This window comes from Capsicum annuum, chromosome 1 (genome assembly GCF_002878395.1).
Source record: "Capsicum annuum cultivar UCD-10X-F1 chromosome 1, UCD10Xv1.1, whole genome shotgun sequence".
NCBI lineage: Eukaryota > Viridiplantae > Streptophyta > Magnoliopsida > Solanales > Solanaceae > Capsicum > Capsicum annuum.
The window spans coordinates 155,211,333-155,230,887 of NC_061111.1; the positions used below are offsets into that span (position 1 = coordinate 155,211,333).

At 37.8% G+C, this 19,555-nt stretch overlaps 1 protein-coding gene across 1 annotated transcript; it reads right to left on the minus strand.

The window, feature by feature from the left end:
* Positions 1 to 334: 334 nt before the first annotated feature.
* LOC107840210 lies at positions 335 to 6,055 on the minus strand. The gene is made up of 2 exons (XM_016683998.2): positions 4,915 to 6,055; positions 335 to 1,447 (listed from the first exon to the last, which is right to left on the minus strand). Exons 1-2 carry the CDS (start codon positions 5,428 to 5,430, stop codon positions 695 to 697), a joined length of 1,269 nt encoding a protein of 422 aa, XP_016539484.1. The 5' UTR covers positions 5,431 to 6,055; the 3' UTR covers positions 335 to 694.
* Between the last annotated feature and the right edge of the window lie 13,500 nt (positions 6,056 to 19,555).

Here is a 19,555-nt window from a genome sequence, read left to right on the forward strand (position 1 = left end):
AGCTCTTTCTTAAGAGTTGTAAATTCAAACATTTGCAGAGAGAGAATCATCCGCCATTTTAAACAACAGAATGGACTACTTTCATGAATGCAAGATAGAAGATACTCTCAGCGGTGTTCTTTTAAGTACTTTCAGCTAAAACTGTCAGTCTTGCTAGAATATTGAAGTGTGCAATTTCCCATGTCAATTTTAGCTGACAAAACAGCTTCTCAAATTAAGCAATTTTATAAGCTCGGCCAAGCAAGCTCTAAGTCACCTAAGCATAGTTATTGACTTTCCACATCTTCATTCAGATACCCGCTGGGGTTTAACTATCGAGAACACTTGCAACGACTTAAGCAATATGAATATTACTTCTCGTTATCAAAGTAACAAGCTATTCTCCCAGCAGAAACTTCACTTTCGGCCACTTTTTCTACTTTATCAGGTAGCTTCGTCACTTGAAATATACACTTCACATGCCTAAACTAAAGAACTGCTCAAAGTCACGAGAGACTAAGATTTATCAGATTTACAGATACAGAACAAGCCTCATTACAGAATGATGTTCCTGAGACTGACAGAATCATAACTCCCAAGTGGGGAAATATTTGGTACAGAGCTCTCTGATACAGTTTGGTCCAGCTTACTGAAAATCGGGTTAACACAAATGTGACTCAGCATCATGGGGAAAAAAGTCGAGGTCCTCCGCATTTTATCTAGCATCCTCGTCATCATCACCATTAAGGTTTTCATCATAATCATCATCATCATCATCATTGAAACTGTTCTGTAAATTTTGAAATTGGTTGATTGCATCTCTGGCTTCAGATATTAGAGCATTTTTCGCAGCTTTAATCACATCCACTTTTATGACATTCTCATTCTGGTGATCATTCTTATTTTGCTGGACCTTTGCTGTCCTTGAAGCGGCTGCCTTTCTCTTTGCTTCCCTGCAATGTAGCTGATCAACATACCTCTCATGTAAGGCCTTATTCTTAATTGGCTTTAGAACTGGTGGACTGGTAAGGGTTGCTACTGATGAACCACTTAATCTGGAACGGTGCTTTTTATGGGTGGAAGACGATCTCTCCAGGCACTTTCTAAGATAATTCAAACCTTCTTTGTTGCACTCCGGGGTTAAAAAAATTGTGTTTGGGCATAATGCCTTAGCAGTTGGATCTGCTGATGATTCAAGAGCACTGAAGAAATCTGCTTCCTTATCTCGATCTATATCAGTTTGCTTTTGCAGTAGTTCTCTCACAGCCTTGCGTGAGAGATGGCTCTTCGGCTTGCTATATCTCCGCTTGTTTGTGTTTTTCTTGGTGGACTGAAGCAACTTAGTTGCACATGGAGAGAGTGATGTTGTATTCATCTTTTTAATCCTTGACCGTGGTTGAGGCTGAGGAGGAGTCATAAAATCCGAATGTATCTTGTCAAAACAATCCTTTGCTGATTTTCCAGGCACCTGCAATACAAGTTCAAAGTTTACTGAGATGATCATGTATACTTTCAAAATTATTATAAAAATAATTTTATCATGTCGACATTAACAAGGGCAACTAAGCAAAGCCAGAAATCATAACTACCATAATTTTCTTTGACTTATATATTTGATTTGCAGATATCAGAAAATCAAAGCTTACAAACACCACTTGCTAACATATTGATATCAAGAAAGGACCTTGAATCTGGACTCGTGGATTTGTAGGTGGAGAGCAATCCTACTAGTTCCAAATTGAAAGCTAAGGATTAGTAGTATATGCTAAGTTCTTCTAGAGTGAACTAGCATAGCGGAGTGATATCGAAGAATGAATTTAGCCTTCAACCACAAATGGGATCCTTTAGGCAGCCGATTGGCTATTCTCAAGGCTTTTTGATTAGCAGCTTGTGTCCAAATGAGCTGCAGGTATGCAAAAAAAATTGGATCTAAATATAAAAAGTTCCACCATAAGTGATTTTAGATAATCCTCTGCCATGTTATTCATCTATAGGCTTCATCTGAGGCAAATATTAACACGACGCGACAGATCAGCATTTGTTGCTTATTTCCATCTTCCAGTCACAGTTGGTAAAGCCTAGGATCAACCACTCAAAATCTGGGAGTAAGCGAATGCTCCTGTCAAACTTTCCATTAGTCCGACAGCCTCACTTTAGGCCTAAATTGTCCTTTCCTTTAATACAGTATAAAGAGACACATGATCATAAAGAAGAGACCAAACAGCAGGGAAAACAAATATCATACAACTAATTACTTAATCAATTTTTCTTACTCCATTTGTCCAAAAAAGATTATCTTAATTCTCTTTCGTGCCCTCCACATAATGTCGTCTACTTTAATAAGAAACTTCTCCTTTCAGTACTAATGAAATTTCGGTTTTTGAATACCATATTACAGTCAATAGGACTCATTTTTACTCGCACAAGATCTCAAATTAGAAGAAATTGAGTTTCTACCACTTTTGTGCCCAATGCGTCTATAAAAATGGAACAAAAGAATATCCAAAACAACTAAAAAACCTCTCAATCCTAAATAGGCAATTTTCGTAATTTCTAATCTCATTCTCCCTCTTCCAACTGCGAGCAAATCCATCAATTTCCTCTTTAGCATTTCCATTAATAACCAACCAAACAGCAGCAGGTTGAAGATTTGGGAGCAATTTGGAAGGGGCTTAAGTCATCCACAGCCCCCTAAAGTTGTCCACAAAATTCACTTAAGACACCTCAACTCAGCCTTGTACCTATTGAACACTTAAAACCACTCAAAATGTGTACCAATTAGACACCTTTTTGATAATCAGCCACAAGTATAAAATGTGTGTATCACACTCGCAGTGATGTGGCAAAAAAGACCAATTAAAGGACATGTAGCAGATGAATCTGAAAAAATTATTAAAAAAGGAATTATGAGTCAAAAGAAAAATATTTATAATTTAAACCCAAACTTTAACTAAACCAGCCGTCGCTACCCCCTCCATCAGCCGCCACCTTCATTCGTTATCGGCTGGAGCTATCTTCCCCATTTCAAGCTCAGCAATGGCATAAAATTCCAACACAAAAATCAATGCAAAATCCATTGAACAAGCTCACAAAAATACCAATCTTTAACACAAGAAATTGACAAATTATTAAAATCGAAGAATTGGTGTTTTCATCTAATAATCAAGAAAATGAATTGAGTTGGAAAAAATAAAGCTTTTAACAGCACCGAAGTGTGAATCCTCCATCTTTCTTCCCCTTTATGTCTTCCTTTTTACTCTTTTTGATAGCTCCCCTTCTATGTCTTCTTCCTCATTCCCACTTTATATTAGTGGGTTTTTTTCCTTCAAATTTGTTCCTTTTCTTTTTGTTTCGGTTTGTTCTTTTTCCTTTTTTTGTGTGTTTCTGTTTCTGTTTTGCTCGAAAGAAGATTTAAAAAATAAATCCGGCAAACAAGGTGGCAGACAGTGGCTCTGCATCCGGACAAAGAATACAATGAAGAAGAAGAAGAAGAAGAAAAGGAAATTTGGCAAAAAGAACACCACCTCTCACGCACTTTCAAATGTACTACACTCATTAAGCCATGTCAGCGAAGAGTGTTCAAGCGATTCAAATCCGAAGTGGTAGAGGTGTTCAATAGGTATAAGGCTGGGTTGGCGTGTCTAAGTGACTGTCCACGCGAAATAGACAAGATGGCATTGACTATCCAAGTGAAATGAAGCATACATGGAAGAAAGTGGGCAAAATAATGAAGTGATAGAGATGGTAGGGGAAGGAGACCAGCGAGAGAGCCAGAGAATTAAGTCATATTAACAAATGAAAAGACCACAGAGGATAATAGCGAAATAAATGAGACACGAGAAAATATAGTTGTAGTTGATCTGAGATTGATCTTATATATCTTTACATAAAAGTAACTTCTTCTTATGGGTACTTCTAGTGATGGGAAATATGGGAAGAGATTGTCTCTACCTGTCAACTGTTTCTCTTCTGTAAACAAATAAAATTCCTAGTTAACCTTCGTAAAGAGCCAAGAGTCAGAAAACTTGTCTAGGCCCAAAGTTATACAGCAAATCTTTTGCAGCAAGAAGGCTATCAGGTCTATTTTGCTTGCCAAGAGGAGGGGAGAGAGAGGTAGCTGAACCCTTGAAAGAGGAGGAGGAAAAAAGTGCAAGCAACCATTTGAACTTGCATCTTAAGACCATACAAAGAGAGTATCTGAAACTCTTCCTAGACATTCTTAACTTCTTCTTAACTAAATCAGCTTAACTCTGAGAGGTCAAATTATAGATTAAAATTGATTAGACCATGCTCAACCAATGTTATCAAAAGCAAAAGGAGAAAACAAAAACTCTAAGGTTTGTTGGGCCTTTAAGGGTGAAGCACAAATAAAGTGTGGGCTTTAATGTAAAAAGGCGCAAGGGAAGAAAAAATTCAACTATATATGTTTAGTACAAGACAAATAAGTATAAGCATGAACGATAAACATATAGACAAAGAACTTGAAAAAAGAGTACGATAAACTAAATTATCAATTATCTAGCGTTGTTTCTGCATAAGAGGTTCATTGGCAAGGAAAAATATGCCATAGGACCTTGATGACGACACTTAACCGCACATTAAGCAAGGTGGAGGCATGAAGCGGTCAACACAGTTTGACCTCGCTTCAGTGCTTAACCGTTTGACAACACTGTCCCCACCAATCAGCTTCTACACTTGAAAAATAATTTTCTTATTAAATTGATACTGTTGACGCACAAACACATCCAACAACCTGAAATCCTAGCTCTAATTATACCTGGTTTTCGACACTTAATAGACACAAATCCTAAAGACAATTTTCCCTATATATCAAATATATAAATGCACAGTGTTCAGCTTGATTAGCTTTCCAGGATAATAATAGAATAATGGAAAGGCGTAATAAAAGCATAAGCTAATTTTGAGCAAAATTACCATCCTAGCAACTTTCTTCCAGAAGTTCGGTGTTGCCTTTGCCGCGAAATAAGCAGTCTGCAACGCCGTCTCTTGTTCGTTAGTCCACCCATTAGCTACACCATTCTCCTCCACCCCTTGAGTTCTCTTCCTCTTCAATCCTGCCTGTTTCTTCCCCGACCCATTATCATCGTCCTCTCCACATCCCGCTACTTCAGATGATACCACAGGTCTCTCAACACAAGCAGCTTTTCCACTTCTAGTAATAACCCCTTTTCTCTTCTCAACTGAATTTTCACCATGTGTAGAACCCCGAGTCACCCTTTTCTTCTCGCCATTGTTCTGCGGAGTTCCAATACTCAATCTTCCAGATCTTCGCACCCCCGTACTCGATTTTTTGGGGTTCTTTGAAACTTCAATATGTTTCTTGTGGACTTTGATAGCAGAAATCTCAGTAGCAGCAGCGGCAGTAAACCGCGGAGATCTTCTGAGAGTGGGTGTTGGATTTTCTTGGTCTGTCGACTTTCTCTGCGGCATTTTGACAAACAGATAGTAGTTCTAGGTTTTGTGTTGAGATAGAAATGCGCATCGGTTTAAGAGGGAAAACTTGAAGAAGTGATGTTTTGAAATGTTCAGAAAGGGGAAACTCAAAGCTGAAGTGTTGTTCAACATCAAACCATTACCAGACTAACAAATTGAACCCAAAAAAGTTATTTACTTATCATAATGGGTTATTATTTAGTGGTTTCGATGGCGGTTTCGACTTTTTTTCTATATAAGTTTATCAATTTTTAATGGTTTGAGGTTTTTCTTAATGGCTTAATTGATAACCAACAGTGAATTAAGAAACTATATTTATATTATTCAGTTTATAAAGTCTTCGACTTGAATTTAGCTTCATACTTTACATTTCTCACTATCTCCTCAAACTCTCAATTATTCTATAAGATTTTATTTTTTTTTGGTGAATAGGGAGGATTGCATTAATATAAAGAGAGTTCTTTACAAGAAAAAACAGCCTAACCAGGCTCAAGATGGTAAACATTGGGCGTTGAGGGCCCATTACAACCTACAGTACGTGGGAAGGATTTGCCTTTAAAATCCTCCCAAAAGACTACTCCTACACTAGCTGGAGGAGTTACAAAAATATGTATTTTGTCCCAAAAGTTATGCTTTGAGCCCTGGTTAGTCATTAAGTCCGCTACTCTTTTCTGCTCCCGATATGTGTGGTAGATCGGAGAATTCTCCAAGCTCCTTAGTAGAGACCTGCATACAAAAATAATCGAATCATAAAGCAAGTTTTCATGGTGCAGCATGTTAATTATTTTCATAGAGTCAATGCAAACTTCTAAGAGTTTCAGATTCCGATCCAAGGCTGGCTGGAGGCCCTCTTTAAGAGCAGGGAGCTCCATGAGGTTATTAGTGGCATAGGTTAAGCTTTTGCTGAAGCCTAAGACTCAATCACCTCTACTATCTAATGACCCCTCCAATTCCACCTCTCTCTGGATTCACAAGGTATGAACCATCAGTGTTCAGCTTGTAGGTGTTGGGGGTAGGGGGGAGCCATCTCACTCTAATACTACTGGATGCATTGGGGTTGGTAGCATTGCCTAGGTGATGATACTCCACAGCTTCAGCATGAGGTATGTTAAAGCAAGGGGAGGAGTTAGAATGTTGGAAGTTATTAGCACTTCTAACTTTCCAAAGGTGCCATAAGCAGAAAGGGAAAAGAGTACCCCAAGGAGTGTTGATGTCAAAGGATTCTTTGCTAAGGGTTTTCCAGGTTGAGGGCCAATTGTTAGTGTTAAATATGGAGAGATGTAATTGCAGGTTGCCCCTATATCTATGTATGAGATTATGCCAAAAGGTTTTGGCAGTGTTGCAACCAAAGAAGATATGGTGTTGGTCCTCATTCTCAGTGCTGCAAGAAAGGCAGCTAGCTGGTAAGGATGTCAAGGCCCCTTTTAGAAAGGGTGGCTCTGGTAGGGAGATTGTTGTGGTGCAGAAGACACATAAAGGTTTTGACCTTATTTGGTACTTTAAGGAGCTAGATCCAGTTATAAGAGGTGTAAGTCTTGTGAGGGTGATACAAGCATAAAGAGCACAAAAGAGTACAAGGCATTATCAAAGGTTCAAGCTTCAAAATTGACAAGTGATTGAAGGCCTTTTGGAGCATTTTGAAGCCTTGTTCAAGAGAAGCTAGGAGGAAAATCTTTACACTCAAGAGGCGTCTCTTGCTAAGGGCATGATGGACTTTTTACACTCCAAAATAACACTCCATAGGGGCCCTTTCCTAAGCCCTCATTAAGGACATTTTTGTCATTTGGTTGTAATAAGTATAAATAGACCCTTTATCTTGTATTTCTCTTAGACTTTGAAGAATTGAAATTGAGTATTACTCTTAGTGTAGTTTCTTTCCTTAGTGTAAGGTTTGGAAAAGCCATCTTAGTGTAGGTTTTGGAAAAGACATCAAAACTTGAGTGTTTTGATGCAATTGAATGGATTTTCATTTGTGTTGAATATTTGGCAAGAAAGGTATGATTCAGGAGTGTGAGTTCCTTTGGTCCATCTAAGAGTAAGGTTTGAACTACCATCACCAGTGAGTCTCTAAAGGTGGTTTCTTGGTTTAAGTGGGTGCTTTGGAGAAAAGCATTTCGTATATTGTGAGTGATAGTTGGAGGGAGTTCATAGGGCAGGAAAATAAAATCCCAAGCACCTCCTCTCTAGATATCTTTGACCATAATGGGGTTTGCAGGGTTATTGATGGGGCCGCCAAGGACAATGGAAAATAAGGGAGGCATTCTAGGGATCCATCTGTCATCCCAGGCCTTAACCTTATTCCCATCTTTTATAGCTCAAAACAGTGTATATTTGCACATGTTTCAGAATTTGGTGATGTTGTTCCAGGTCCTAGAGCTAGAGTTGGTGTTTTTTTTCCTAGTGTCATACTTGGATAGAAGGGTCTTTGCCTAAAGGGAGGTGGGTTTGGAGTGCATTCTCTAGCCCAGGCTACAGAGAAAGGCTTCATTTTTTGTGGCAACTCTTTGGATGCCCAGACCACCATATCTTTTAGGGAGGGTGATGGTGTCCCAGCATAGAAGATGCATCTTTCTTTTAGCATCAGTGGTGCCCCAGATGAAATTCCTTTGCGTTCTGTCAATCAGCTTGTGAATAGTTCTAGGAAGATGGATATACTGCATGACATAATTAGGGATTCTAGCTAGTGAGGACTTAGCTAAAGTGGCCCTACCAGTCATGTTAAGGAATTTGGTTTTCCACCCAGCTAGCTTGCTATTAAGGTTGTCAATGATGAATTGGAAGTCTCCTTTCACAGGCTGATTGTGGAAGATAGGATACCCCAGGTTCTTTCTAAAGTGATTTGATGGGTGGATGCCTAGGATAGAGGAGAGGTTAGCTTGCTCTTCATGCCTGCAGTTAGCAGAGAAGATAACTTTGGATTTAGCATGGTTAATGTTTTGCCCAGAATGTGAGCTGAAACTCTGAAGGATTCTAATGATGGTCTGGCTGTTCTTAGAGTCAGCTTTGGCAAAGAAGGTAAGGTCATCAGCAAAGAAAAGATGGGAGACGGGGGGGTCTCTGTTACTAATGGAAATGGCATTCCAGTTGAGAGTGTTCATCTCATAATTAATTCTCCTAGACAGGAGTTCCATACAAAGGATGAAGAGGTGGGGGGGCATAGGGTCCCCTTACCTAATGCCCCTGGTGGAGTTGAAAGGGTTGGTTTTCCCACCATTGATTAATATAGAGATTGAGGAAGAAAAAATGCAAAATAAGATGAGCTTTGTAAGATTCTTTGAAAAGTTGAAGTAGTCAAGGGCTTGTCTAATGAAGGACTACTCTAGCCTGTCAAAGGCTTTTTCAAGATCTATCTTAAGGAGCCTGCTGACCTTCTTACCCTTTATCTTGGAGAAGTGGCTGACATACTCCTGAACAATAATGGCATTATCAGAGGCCCTTCTTTTAGCCATGAAGCTGGGTTGGATGGGCCCAATGATTTTAGCTAGGAAAGGTTTCAACCTAGTGGTGATGATCTTTGTAATAATCTTATATTGGGTATTACAGAGGCCTATGGGTTTAAAGTTCTTAAGGGGGTGGCATTTCTACATTTTGAGATCAGACAGAGGTAAGTGAAGTTAACTCTGGGGTCCATGGAGTAGGTGGTGAAGGTTTCTTGGCAGAACTTAACCAGAGGAGGGCCCAGAGTGTCCCAAAATTTTTGGTAAATAAAGGGGTGGAGCTCATTAGGCCCAGGGGCTTTGTTGGGCTTGAAAGAGAACAGCTCTCTTGACTTCCTCAGAAGAAGGCATAGCTTGGAGCAGGTCATAGTTGAGAGAATTGATGGACCCAGGAAAAAGGGGTTGGACTAGGTGGCAATGTATTCTAAGGAATGCTCAATAGTATAGAGGTTAGCATAGAAGGTGGAAATAGTATTGGCAATGTCCTTTGGATGGTAATGCCAAGTGCCACTTCCATCAACAAGAGAATTGATCCTATTCCTTCTTCTTCTATTGAGAGTGGAGGTGTGAAAGAATTTGGTATTTGAATCTCCTTCAAACAGTCATGAGATTCTGGATTTGAGTTTCCAGAACTCAGTCTCTAGGTTGAGAATATGGTTGAACTCCTTCAATAGAGTACTCTCTAGACCATGAAGAAAAGTACTTGAAGGATAGTTGGGAGATCTTTGGATGCCTGCTAGTCTTGCAAGCAAGTGCTTTTTCTTTTTGAAAATATTGCCAAGATGGTCCTGTTCCAGTCCCTGGCCTTTCCTTCAAAGGCAAGAATAGCCAAGGTGATGCAAGGGCAATTAAGAAAGTAGTCTTTGATGAGGTTAGGGAAGTCCTGGTGGCTAAGCCACATGGATTCCACCCTGAAAGGTTTAATCTGGTTGGCTGGGAGGGAGCCAATGCTCAAGAGAAGAGGTGAGTGATCAGAGTGGGTTCTACGCAGGTGGGTGACAGATGCCTCAGGGTATAATTGGATCCATAGGTCATTTGCCATCCACCTATCTAGTCTTTTAAGGATCAAACCTTGTTTGTTCCTATATCTCATGTTAGACCAGGTGTACTTGTTTCCTTTGTAACCTAAGTCAATAAGGTTACAGTGGTTTAGGCACTCTATAAAGAGGTTAGATCTATTAAGGTTAATCCTGGAGCCTCCAAACTTCTCAGATGCTCTAAGGACCCCATTGAAATCCCCACAAACCAGCCAACTCTCACCTTCAGGTGAGATGCAGGTATCAAAGAAGTTAGTCAACTAGTTCTAAAGGTCTATCCTGGATTGAAAATCAGTGCTAGCATAAATAATAGCAAGGAACCAAGAGGTAGGGGGAACTAACCTTGACTTTAGCATTGATATCTTGGAGAGAAATGGAGATAGAGGTGATGGAGATGGAGTCATCCTTTCACATGATAACAATACCCCCTGAGTTGCCATTAGCCTCAGATTGGATGAGGTTGTAGAATCCTAGCTCCTCACAAAGGTCTTGGTGGTTAGTCATCTTAGTTTCCAAGATGATACAAGAAAATACTAGGAAACATAAAAATGGACACACAAGATGCAAAAATCAGCAACTACAAGAAGAGAAAACAACACATAGAAGAAGAGGGATAAAGAAGAATGCATAAAATGTAAAGATAGTAGAAAGACCCTTACTTCTACCAAGTGATTAACAAAAGATGGTGTATCAAACCATCAATCACACCTCACCAATAGAAGCTCAAACCTTCCTCTTAGGTGGACCAAGGGAATTTACACTCTTTAAAACCCACCTTTCTTGCCAATTTGTCAACACAAGTGAAATCCATCAATTGTGTTAACCCTAATTTGGTTTCTCTCTTTTAAGGAGAAGGAGAATACTACAAGATAACACTAATATCACAATATGAAAATTCACTTAATTCATTATCCTAAAACTAAGGAAAAATAAGAGCTAAGGTGCCTATTTATACTTATTACAAATAAGTACAAAAATACCCTTAATGAAGGGTGCTCCTTTGGAGTGTACAAAGGGAGTCTTAAAAGACAACAATAGCCCTAAAATGGGGTGCCTCTTGAGTGTCAAATCATAGTGTTCAAAGTCCATTTTGTCCTTCAAGTGAAGCGTCTCTCAAGTGTAATGGTTTCCTTCTCTTCATTCCACTTGACAAGACTTTAAAATACTCCAAACACTTGCCAATTCCAAAGTTTGAACCTTTGATAATGCCTTGTACAATTTTGTGCACCTCTTGTTTGTATCATCCTTTCCATCTTGAAGGGAATTTGTCCTCAAATTCAGATCCTACAAAATCAAAGAGAGAAGAAAAACAAGCACACAATCCTCTTGGTAGGAGGGTTAGCATTAGTGCCAAAATATATGAACACACCAAGGGGGCACACTCTTAGAATATAGCCAACAATTCTTTGTAATAATCATGAAACACTTACTATAAGCAACACAAAGGACATGACTAAGATATGCATCAAAGAAAGAAAAGTGCAACCCAAAATCATCATATATTTCAACACTCTAAGGTTGTTCACATTTGAAATACAACCACGGGTCCTTTGTGTGTGAAATGAGAAGCTTAGCATGAATGGCATAAAGGAGGTGGTTTTGGAAAATATCAAGAGATAAGGAAACTACAATGGTCTTAATGGCTTTACTATACCCAAATGGTAAGACTATCTTTGGCTTAGGAACCATAAGATACATTTGTTTCATTATCTCTACAAAGGACCTCATCAAATATGGTTCCACTATTGATCCTAAGGTCCACCTCACCCACACATCACTATCATTCAAACAAGGAAACCAGCCATCAAACTTCCTACCTCTACACAATACAAATTCAGAATTAACATGTTTATCATCATAACTAAAGAGGTAGTATAGAAAGGAATCAAGTGTGAAAACATCATGCCGAGGGGTACACTTTTAAAATACAACCAGCAATCCTTTGTTCTAACCATGAAACATCTATTATGAGCATTAAAAAGGATAGGTATAAGACAAATATCAAAGGAAAATAAGCACAAGCTGAAACAGTCCCTTTTCCTCCCCACTAGTACACCGGGATCAAATGGGTGAAGTGGCCAAGGGACTAAACCGAAGCTACTCATTCCATCTACTAGGGTATCACACTCACCCAAAGCATTTGTTCTTAAGGGAAGACTAGCACACAAGCATAAGGACCTACGGCTTAGTAGGCTTTCTTTAACAACATACACCTCATCATCCATAATTTCTCCATACACATGATCACCACGAACACAATTAATAGCAAGGTTCTCACCACATAAGATGTTTAAGAGACCATATTTATTATCAAGATCAACATTATATACATTAACACTAACTTGAGGCTCATCAAACACATCATACATAAACTCAAGCAGTGGGCTACATTCATGAGTAAATTGATCATCATTCACATCCTCACTAGTTGTTGCCAACCCACATACCAACATAGACTTACCTTGGTTTTCACAAGGGTCAACTAGTGTGTGAATACTCTTGTCACTTAGTAATGGAACCTTATTCAAGTCATGAGTGCTAGCACTAGATGGACACAAATTATTCTTACGAAAAGAATCAATTTTGTCATCTTTAGGATCAACTAGTGCTTGCAAACTTACATCAAGAATTTGGTCTTCATGCAATCTAATAATACCAAGAGTATCACAAAGGGAAGACTCATGCGATTCTCCTCCAAGAAAACCATCAAATACATCCATTTGGCTACTACTAGCCACATCACGGTATTCTAAGTTTATAAGAGTGTAGGAGATAGCATTGTTACCTTTTAGCTCACATGAGGTATGGCCTTCACATAGGTTTGGATCATGGTAGCCCATTTATTCCTTTGGGAAGCTCTAATTACAAGGAAGTTTGTCAAGAATTCTTCCTTGCATCACCTCTTTGTCATTTTTCCCAAAGTTGGAATTCTTAGCTAAGAGCTCCATTTGATCAACAACCATGTGTTCTTGAGGAACTCTCCTTGAATCCTCCGATGGAAGTATATTATCTTAAATTTACACACAAGGAGAATTGATACTAGGCAAAATGCTAGTACCTTGGTTAGTGGTGATTCGGCTTAGATGGCATACTTCAATCATCAATTGGTGTAGACTTTCAAGGTGCCGATGATCCGAGGTAGTATAAATACTATAACTATCCGAAATGGATGATGTTTCTCCTTCCATTGTCAAGGTACCTAAAAAGAGCAAAAAAAATAACAAAGGCAAAAAACCTACAAAACGAACAAATAAGTTAGTTCAAATAACCTCATACATTCACACTCGGATCTCACCTCACACTTGGTCTCACAAGTGTTGAATACTTGGAAATACTTGGTAAGTGAATTGAGTGGTGAATATGCCTTGGTCCGAAATTGATTTTTGTTTGATAAGACTCAAATAAAATGATGCACGGGCTTGAACCAACAAACTACTATGACTTAAAAACAAGAAAAGCACACAAAAAGCGAAGACATGAACAAAACGAACTCAAGACTAATTATCAACCTAGTAGGTACTTACTAGTTTGCTAATTAGTGATAGAATCAACACAAAAGCAACTAGAAACAACAAATTGAAACTTAAAAATCTAATTTAGAACTCAATTTAGTTGTTCATAAAGTAATGACATGGCAACTTGTGGTTGGACATCACTTTTCAAAATTTTCAATTCCAAATCTCTTGTTTCGGCCAAACACTCCTTTAGGGAAGAAGAATTTCAGTTTTAGGGGGGAAAATGAAGGTTTGAAGCCTTTTTGGAGCTTCAAATGAATTCAAAATGGATTGGTCCCCTCAAGTGTACTTTCAATTATACTTGTTTGTCCCCTTGTCCCCTCTTCCTTTTTAGAAGACTTAGAATATGCTAGAGAATATTCTTGTACAAACACTTAGTACACTCTCTTTCTTCTCCCTTTTTGGATCAAACAAGCTACTTGAATATTTTTCTTCAATAAGATTTGAAGACGGTAGATGAACAAGATGAATATTCAAGAGTTGACTAAGCTTTGACCACTAGGCAAATGAACCCTAACTTCAATTTTTCTTTTAGATCTTGGTTCCCTTTGACAAACCAAGCACAACCAACATAAAACCAGCCACAAAACACCAAACACAATTTGATAAAAAATGAGACCCCTCCTCAAAAGTTTTAAACAAGCCACAACAATGGTGGATCTAGCTTAAAAACAACCAAATCTTGTTCTAAACTTAGATCTAGACCCTTTAAGTGCTAGAAAAAAAATCTAACACTAGAAACTATCAAAACAAACTAAAAATTAATAGATCTAAGTTGTGAAATTCGGATCTACTACCAAACAACAAGACAACACAGAATTTTTTTGAGTTTTTCAGATTTTTTGACTCTTTTTATGGATTTTTTTTTACTCTAGACTCTTTTTTTGTGAAGATTTTCTTAGATCCAAGACTTAGAGTTGTGGGTACAACTCTAATACATGGTTCTGATACCAAATGATATAAGAAAAGACTAGGAAACACGAAAATGGACACACAAGATGCAAAAATCAGTAACTATTTATACTTATTACAAATAAGGACAAAAATACTCGTAATGAAGGGTGCTCCTTTGGAGTGTAAAAAGAGAATCTTAAAAGACAACAATAGCCCTAAAATGGGGTTCCTCTTGAGTGTCAAATCATAGTGTGCAAAGTCCATTTCGTCCTTCAAGTGAGGCGTCTCTCAAGTGTAATGGTTCCCTTCTCCTCCTTCTACTTGACAAGGCTTTAAAATGCTCCAAACACTTGCCAATTCCAAAGTTTAAACCTTTGATAATGCCTTGTACAATTTTTTACACCTCATACTTGTATCACAAGAGGGCAAGAATGCATGGATGATGAATGTCAACCATAGCTTTGCAGTGCTTCTTGAATTCAGCATTGTTGGCCCCCCTAACATTCTACACAATGCAGTTCTTTATTTTTGAGTGGAGAGGGTATTGCTGATCTGATAAAGTCATATTTTCCTTCTCTTTTGGGTTGGAGGTAGAAGTCAGGGAGGATGTTTTTTTTTTCCTGGTGAGGGGGGTTAGTATGACTTTAGAGGTCTCTTCTGGTGTATGGCTTATTGAATTTATTGTTATACCTAGACCTTCTAACCCTAGTGGAATCAGGATTATCACTATCTCTTGCACTGGCTCTGTGAATTCGAGTTCTAGGGGCTCCGCCAGATTGATAATTTTTATTCTTGGGACCATGAGTTGAGATAAGAACTCCTCCATGTCCCTGTTGCTTTCTCTCAGTGATTCCAGAGTATTCAACCTCTCCACCCTTTACAGGGTTAGGTATGGTGAGGTTGTGACCATTGCTGATGATGAATTCGAGTTGGGGGATGATGGGTGCTCCCCAGTAGGAGATGCAAAGGTTGGTCCCAGGAGCACATGGCTAGATTGTGGAGTGGAAAGAAAAGAAGGCTCAAACTAAGTTGATTTATGATGTTGGCCAGTGATTTCGTGGTCAGCTCCTCCCGGAAGAGAGAATTAATCACATGGAAGAGAGTTGTCATCCAGACGTCGGTCCCATATGTTTGTAGACCCTGGTTCAGACTTACCATGTCCAGATGGGCCAGGTATTGTGGGTCTTGAATGAGAATGGTGATCTATATTTCTTTCCATTTGATATGAAGGGGTACCGTTTGGTTGGATAAACATATCTCCAACCATGAAGTTGGTTGGTGATCCAAGTCTAGTGGATTCGTAGCGAAGGTTATTTGGTGAAGAGTTGGGGAGGTCATTATTGCTTTCTTGTGAAAGCTCCATTATATTCCCCTGATTGTATATAGAATGGAGAGAGCTGAGAGAAGAAAACTGAGGGGTTTCCGCATGGGGAAAAACACCAGCATTAAATTCAATGTCTATGCTTTGGACATTCCCAATCAAATCACTACGGGGAGTGGAAGAGTTCCCTGCCATCACTGTAATAGGCTCATGATTGCCTCTGTCTAGTTGTCACTGAAGGGCCCCACATTGAGGGGTTTCTTTTCTTTTAATCTCTATTTGGTTTAAGGGGGGATTTAATTTAGTAGAAGAAAGCGAAAAAGAGGTAGGGTCGGGCTTGATAGGGCCCAAAAGAAATTTTTGCTGAGGCTGCTTCGAGCTAGGAGGGGCTGTCATTTGGCCCACTTCAGCAGATTCCAATTGGGTCAGTTGAGAGTTTGACCTAGAGTCTAAGTTATTTGGGGATCCACCCTCAGTGGGCTTGTAATTTGGCATTTTTTTAGGCCGGCCCATTTTCTGAGAGCTCCGAAACCGATGCCGTAGAGGCTTTGCCAGCACCGTCACAGATGGTTTAGGGTTCTAAAACTTACCTGAAGCCACATCAAAGGTTTTTACCTTAATGATGTGCGGATCTTTAGTTGGGGATTGATGATTCCTTAGCATCGATTTTTTTCTTTTTGGTGAAGTTAACCGTCTGTCGGTCTATTGCGTTGTTTTCTATCACCTTCATATTTTCCGAGGATGTACTTGTGGTCTGTGTTTCTGCAGCTCCATTGACTTATGAGAGAGGTGATCGAATTGGGAAGAAGCAACTAGCTATCGTGTGGCCAAGGCGACCGCAGTTCTTGTAGAGAAACCCCTCTCCTTCATAGAAGAGGGGTTGCATGTGATGATTGATTGAGATCGAGGCTGGGACTGGGGTATTCAGAGGGATTTGGACACAGATCCGTGCATATCTTTCCCTCAACGCTGCAGAGGTGCATGCGTCGATCTTCAGCAATTGACCAATCTTCCTACCAATCTTTTGGAGAATAGAAGCATCATAGAGTTCCGTGGGTAAATGGGCAGCCTGATCCAGATTGCAGTCGAGTCCACCTTTGAATCACTGGGGACAAAATTAGGCTCCCATTTCCGTGGTTTAGATGGAGCTTTCAGCGATGAACCAAGGTCCACCGTGAAGAATTATCGATTGGCTCTCCGGCTTAGCTAATTTGACGGTATAGAAGCCCAACCCTAAGTCAATGAGACACAAAGGTTCTGAAAGCTTCCACAGATCTTTCTAATTTTCTTTTTAGGTATTGATGATTGAATTTTGATTTTACTGATTTTATGATGATTGAGTGGATCCAAGGGGAATACAATTTTTGCTTGTCTGTCTCCGAAAGATGAATTTCATTCTCTGAAGTCGTTAGGTCCTTGATCGTGCTGGGTTCTGAGATTTCTGGCTGAACAATTTTCCCGATTGTTATGTCCCTATACGAGGGGTTTGCATCGTATGTCCCTATACAATTTTCCCGGTTGTTATGTCCCCATAGTAAGATCCTTGGGGGGATCTATTATTGAGGGATTTGGGAGTAACGTTGGCATTAAGGTGGTATCCATGGCGGGGTCGACACCAAGGATGGAGGGAAAAGTATTGAGGGAGTGGTCTTTCTCTCTCTTTGATTCGAACAATTTTTTGGTCATTCTATAAGATGTTAGTATTTGCTTATGAGCAAGATGCAATCTGCAAACTCAGGTGCATTGTTTGTTTAGTTTGTCATCGTATTTTTAAATGATTTTTAATGATATTTTTTATGCAAAATTTTAGTGATTAAATTGATAAATGAACCGATAATAATAAATAACTGATCATAAATTGATAAATCAAATCGCTAAACTTCAAAACTGAATCGAGTCAACCGACATACAACCCTACTTTATACTCAACACCATTTTCAATTTATTCGCTTTGACTTTTCCTTTTAATCGGTCTAAAGAAAAAAAATATTTTTCTAATAATCTTTTAATTCCAATTCTTCATATATATGTTTAAAATTGCAATATTAAAAATGCTCTGTATATTTTAACTATCTTTACTTAACTATAAGATTCAGAAAATTATAAATTTTGTATCAAATTAAAAATCAAAGAAATTCATAGTGACGGAGGAAATATGACCAAATTTCTAAAATTAATTTATTTTAAAAGATATTCGTAAAAAACAAGCACATAATAACAACATATTAGAAGAAAATAAGAGAAATAAAGAGTAATGTAGAACTTTCTTATTTTTTTCTAGTGTAGTTAATTGTGTACAATATAGATTCATGTTTCTATTTTTAGTGTTATATACAAACTTATAAAATATTATTTTAGAAAAAGTACTTATAGAAAGAAACAATTTGTGTTTGATTAACTAATTAAAAGAAAAAAATTGCAATGGCATCCGTCTTTTAAAAACTGTCTTAAAGTTTTTTTTTTGAAAATATTTTTTCAAAAGCACTTTTTCTTCTTCTAATAAATGTTTCACCAATCATGCCAACTTTGCAAAAAGACATTTTTATCTTTGGCAAAACTTGATCAAATAGGCTATTAATTATGATAAGGTAGAAAATCTAATCAGAAATACTTTAATAAAAAAATAGCAGGACAATCTATCGTTAATTTCTTTTCTTCTCAAGTATTTTTCTTAAAATGAATACTTTTTAGCTTTTCACATTGGGTAGATGACTCCCAACGGTTGGAAACAACACGTTATGAGCATTAAACATGATGGGGCATGAGATCTTTCGTGCATTAGTGAATGATTCAGTTGGTTTCCGACCCTTTAAGTCACAAATGACATCGTATTCGAAAAGCAGAAGGACTCTTTGTATCGAGTAAAAATAATTTGACATGTAGCAGAATTAAAAATGGATACGAGATTCTAACAAAATACACTTAAGAGAGTCGAATTGGTAACAATTATAAGCTTCAGAGGTACATTCGGTGAAGTCCGACATCGATACGTTTCTGAAGCCACGCGATAGTCGTCATCGGAAAAAGGCGGGAGCTGATGGCACGAAGATAAAGAAGGAACATGTGTTCCGATGGTACTTGCAAAAAGGATAAAAAAGGATAAATATGCTATATATGTTCATATGTTATTCTGACCAAAATATAGGAATATTAGTTGGCACGGCTAATGGTATTTTCACGTGGAAGGTATTGATTAATGTATTTGTTGCCTATAAATAACACTAGTTTCATAAGACTCGTGCTAAGATCGGGCACAAGCTTATGATAAAGAATATAAAATTTAATTTTTAAAAAATATAACTTAAATTACATTTTTCTATTACATAATTAATTTAATTTAGTAATACGTTTATTATGCATTTCTGGAAAATTACTATGATTATTAAAGTATTTTCGATATATTTGGATAACTTTTAAAGGATTTTATTTAAGAAAAGGAAAGTATGAAGGATAATTACCAAATATGAATAGACATAAAATTTAATTTAAAATAAATAAGTGATGTGTTCAGCATGTTTAAAAAAATCATATTTGATAGATTGTTGGAAAAAATATTTTCTCTAAAAAATAAGTCTTTTTAGACTTATAAAAATGACTACATGGAGGTAGAAAAATTATATTCTATATTTCACTTTCATTGTGTCGTTCGCTCTTCAATACACCTTGTCTTCATCACCATAGCTCCCATCCCTGCCACGTCATACCCCATCTCTCATAATACATATCTAAATTATATAAAAATAATTTTAAAATAATATTTTACATACATACCGAATATAAGATAATAAGTAAGAAATACAATAATTTTATTAAAAAAATAGTATTAAAGTAATGTTTTTAATTGAAAAAAACGATTGTACCAAAACACTCAAAAAGAGAATAAGTATTATTAAAAAATAATAAATGTTCTGATTGAAA

Bases quoted from the DNA above. Each gene is read 5' to 3' on its own strand.
- LOC107840210 (XM_016683998.2), bottom strand. From the start codon at position 5,430: ATGCCGCAGAGAAAGTCGACAGACCAAGAAAATCCAACACCCACTCTC. The intron at 1,448-4,914 runs GTAATTTTGCTC...CTTGTATTGCAG, and splicing joins GGAAGAAAGTTGCTAGGATG to GTGCCTGGAAAATCAGCAAA.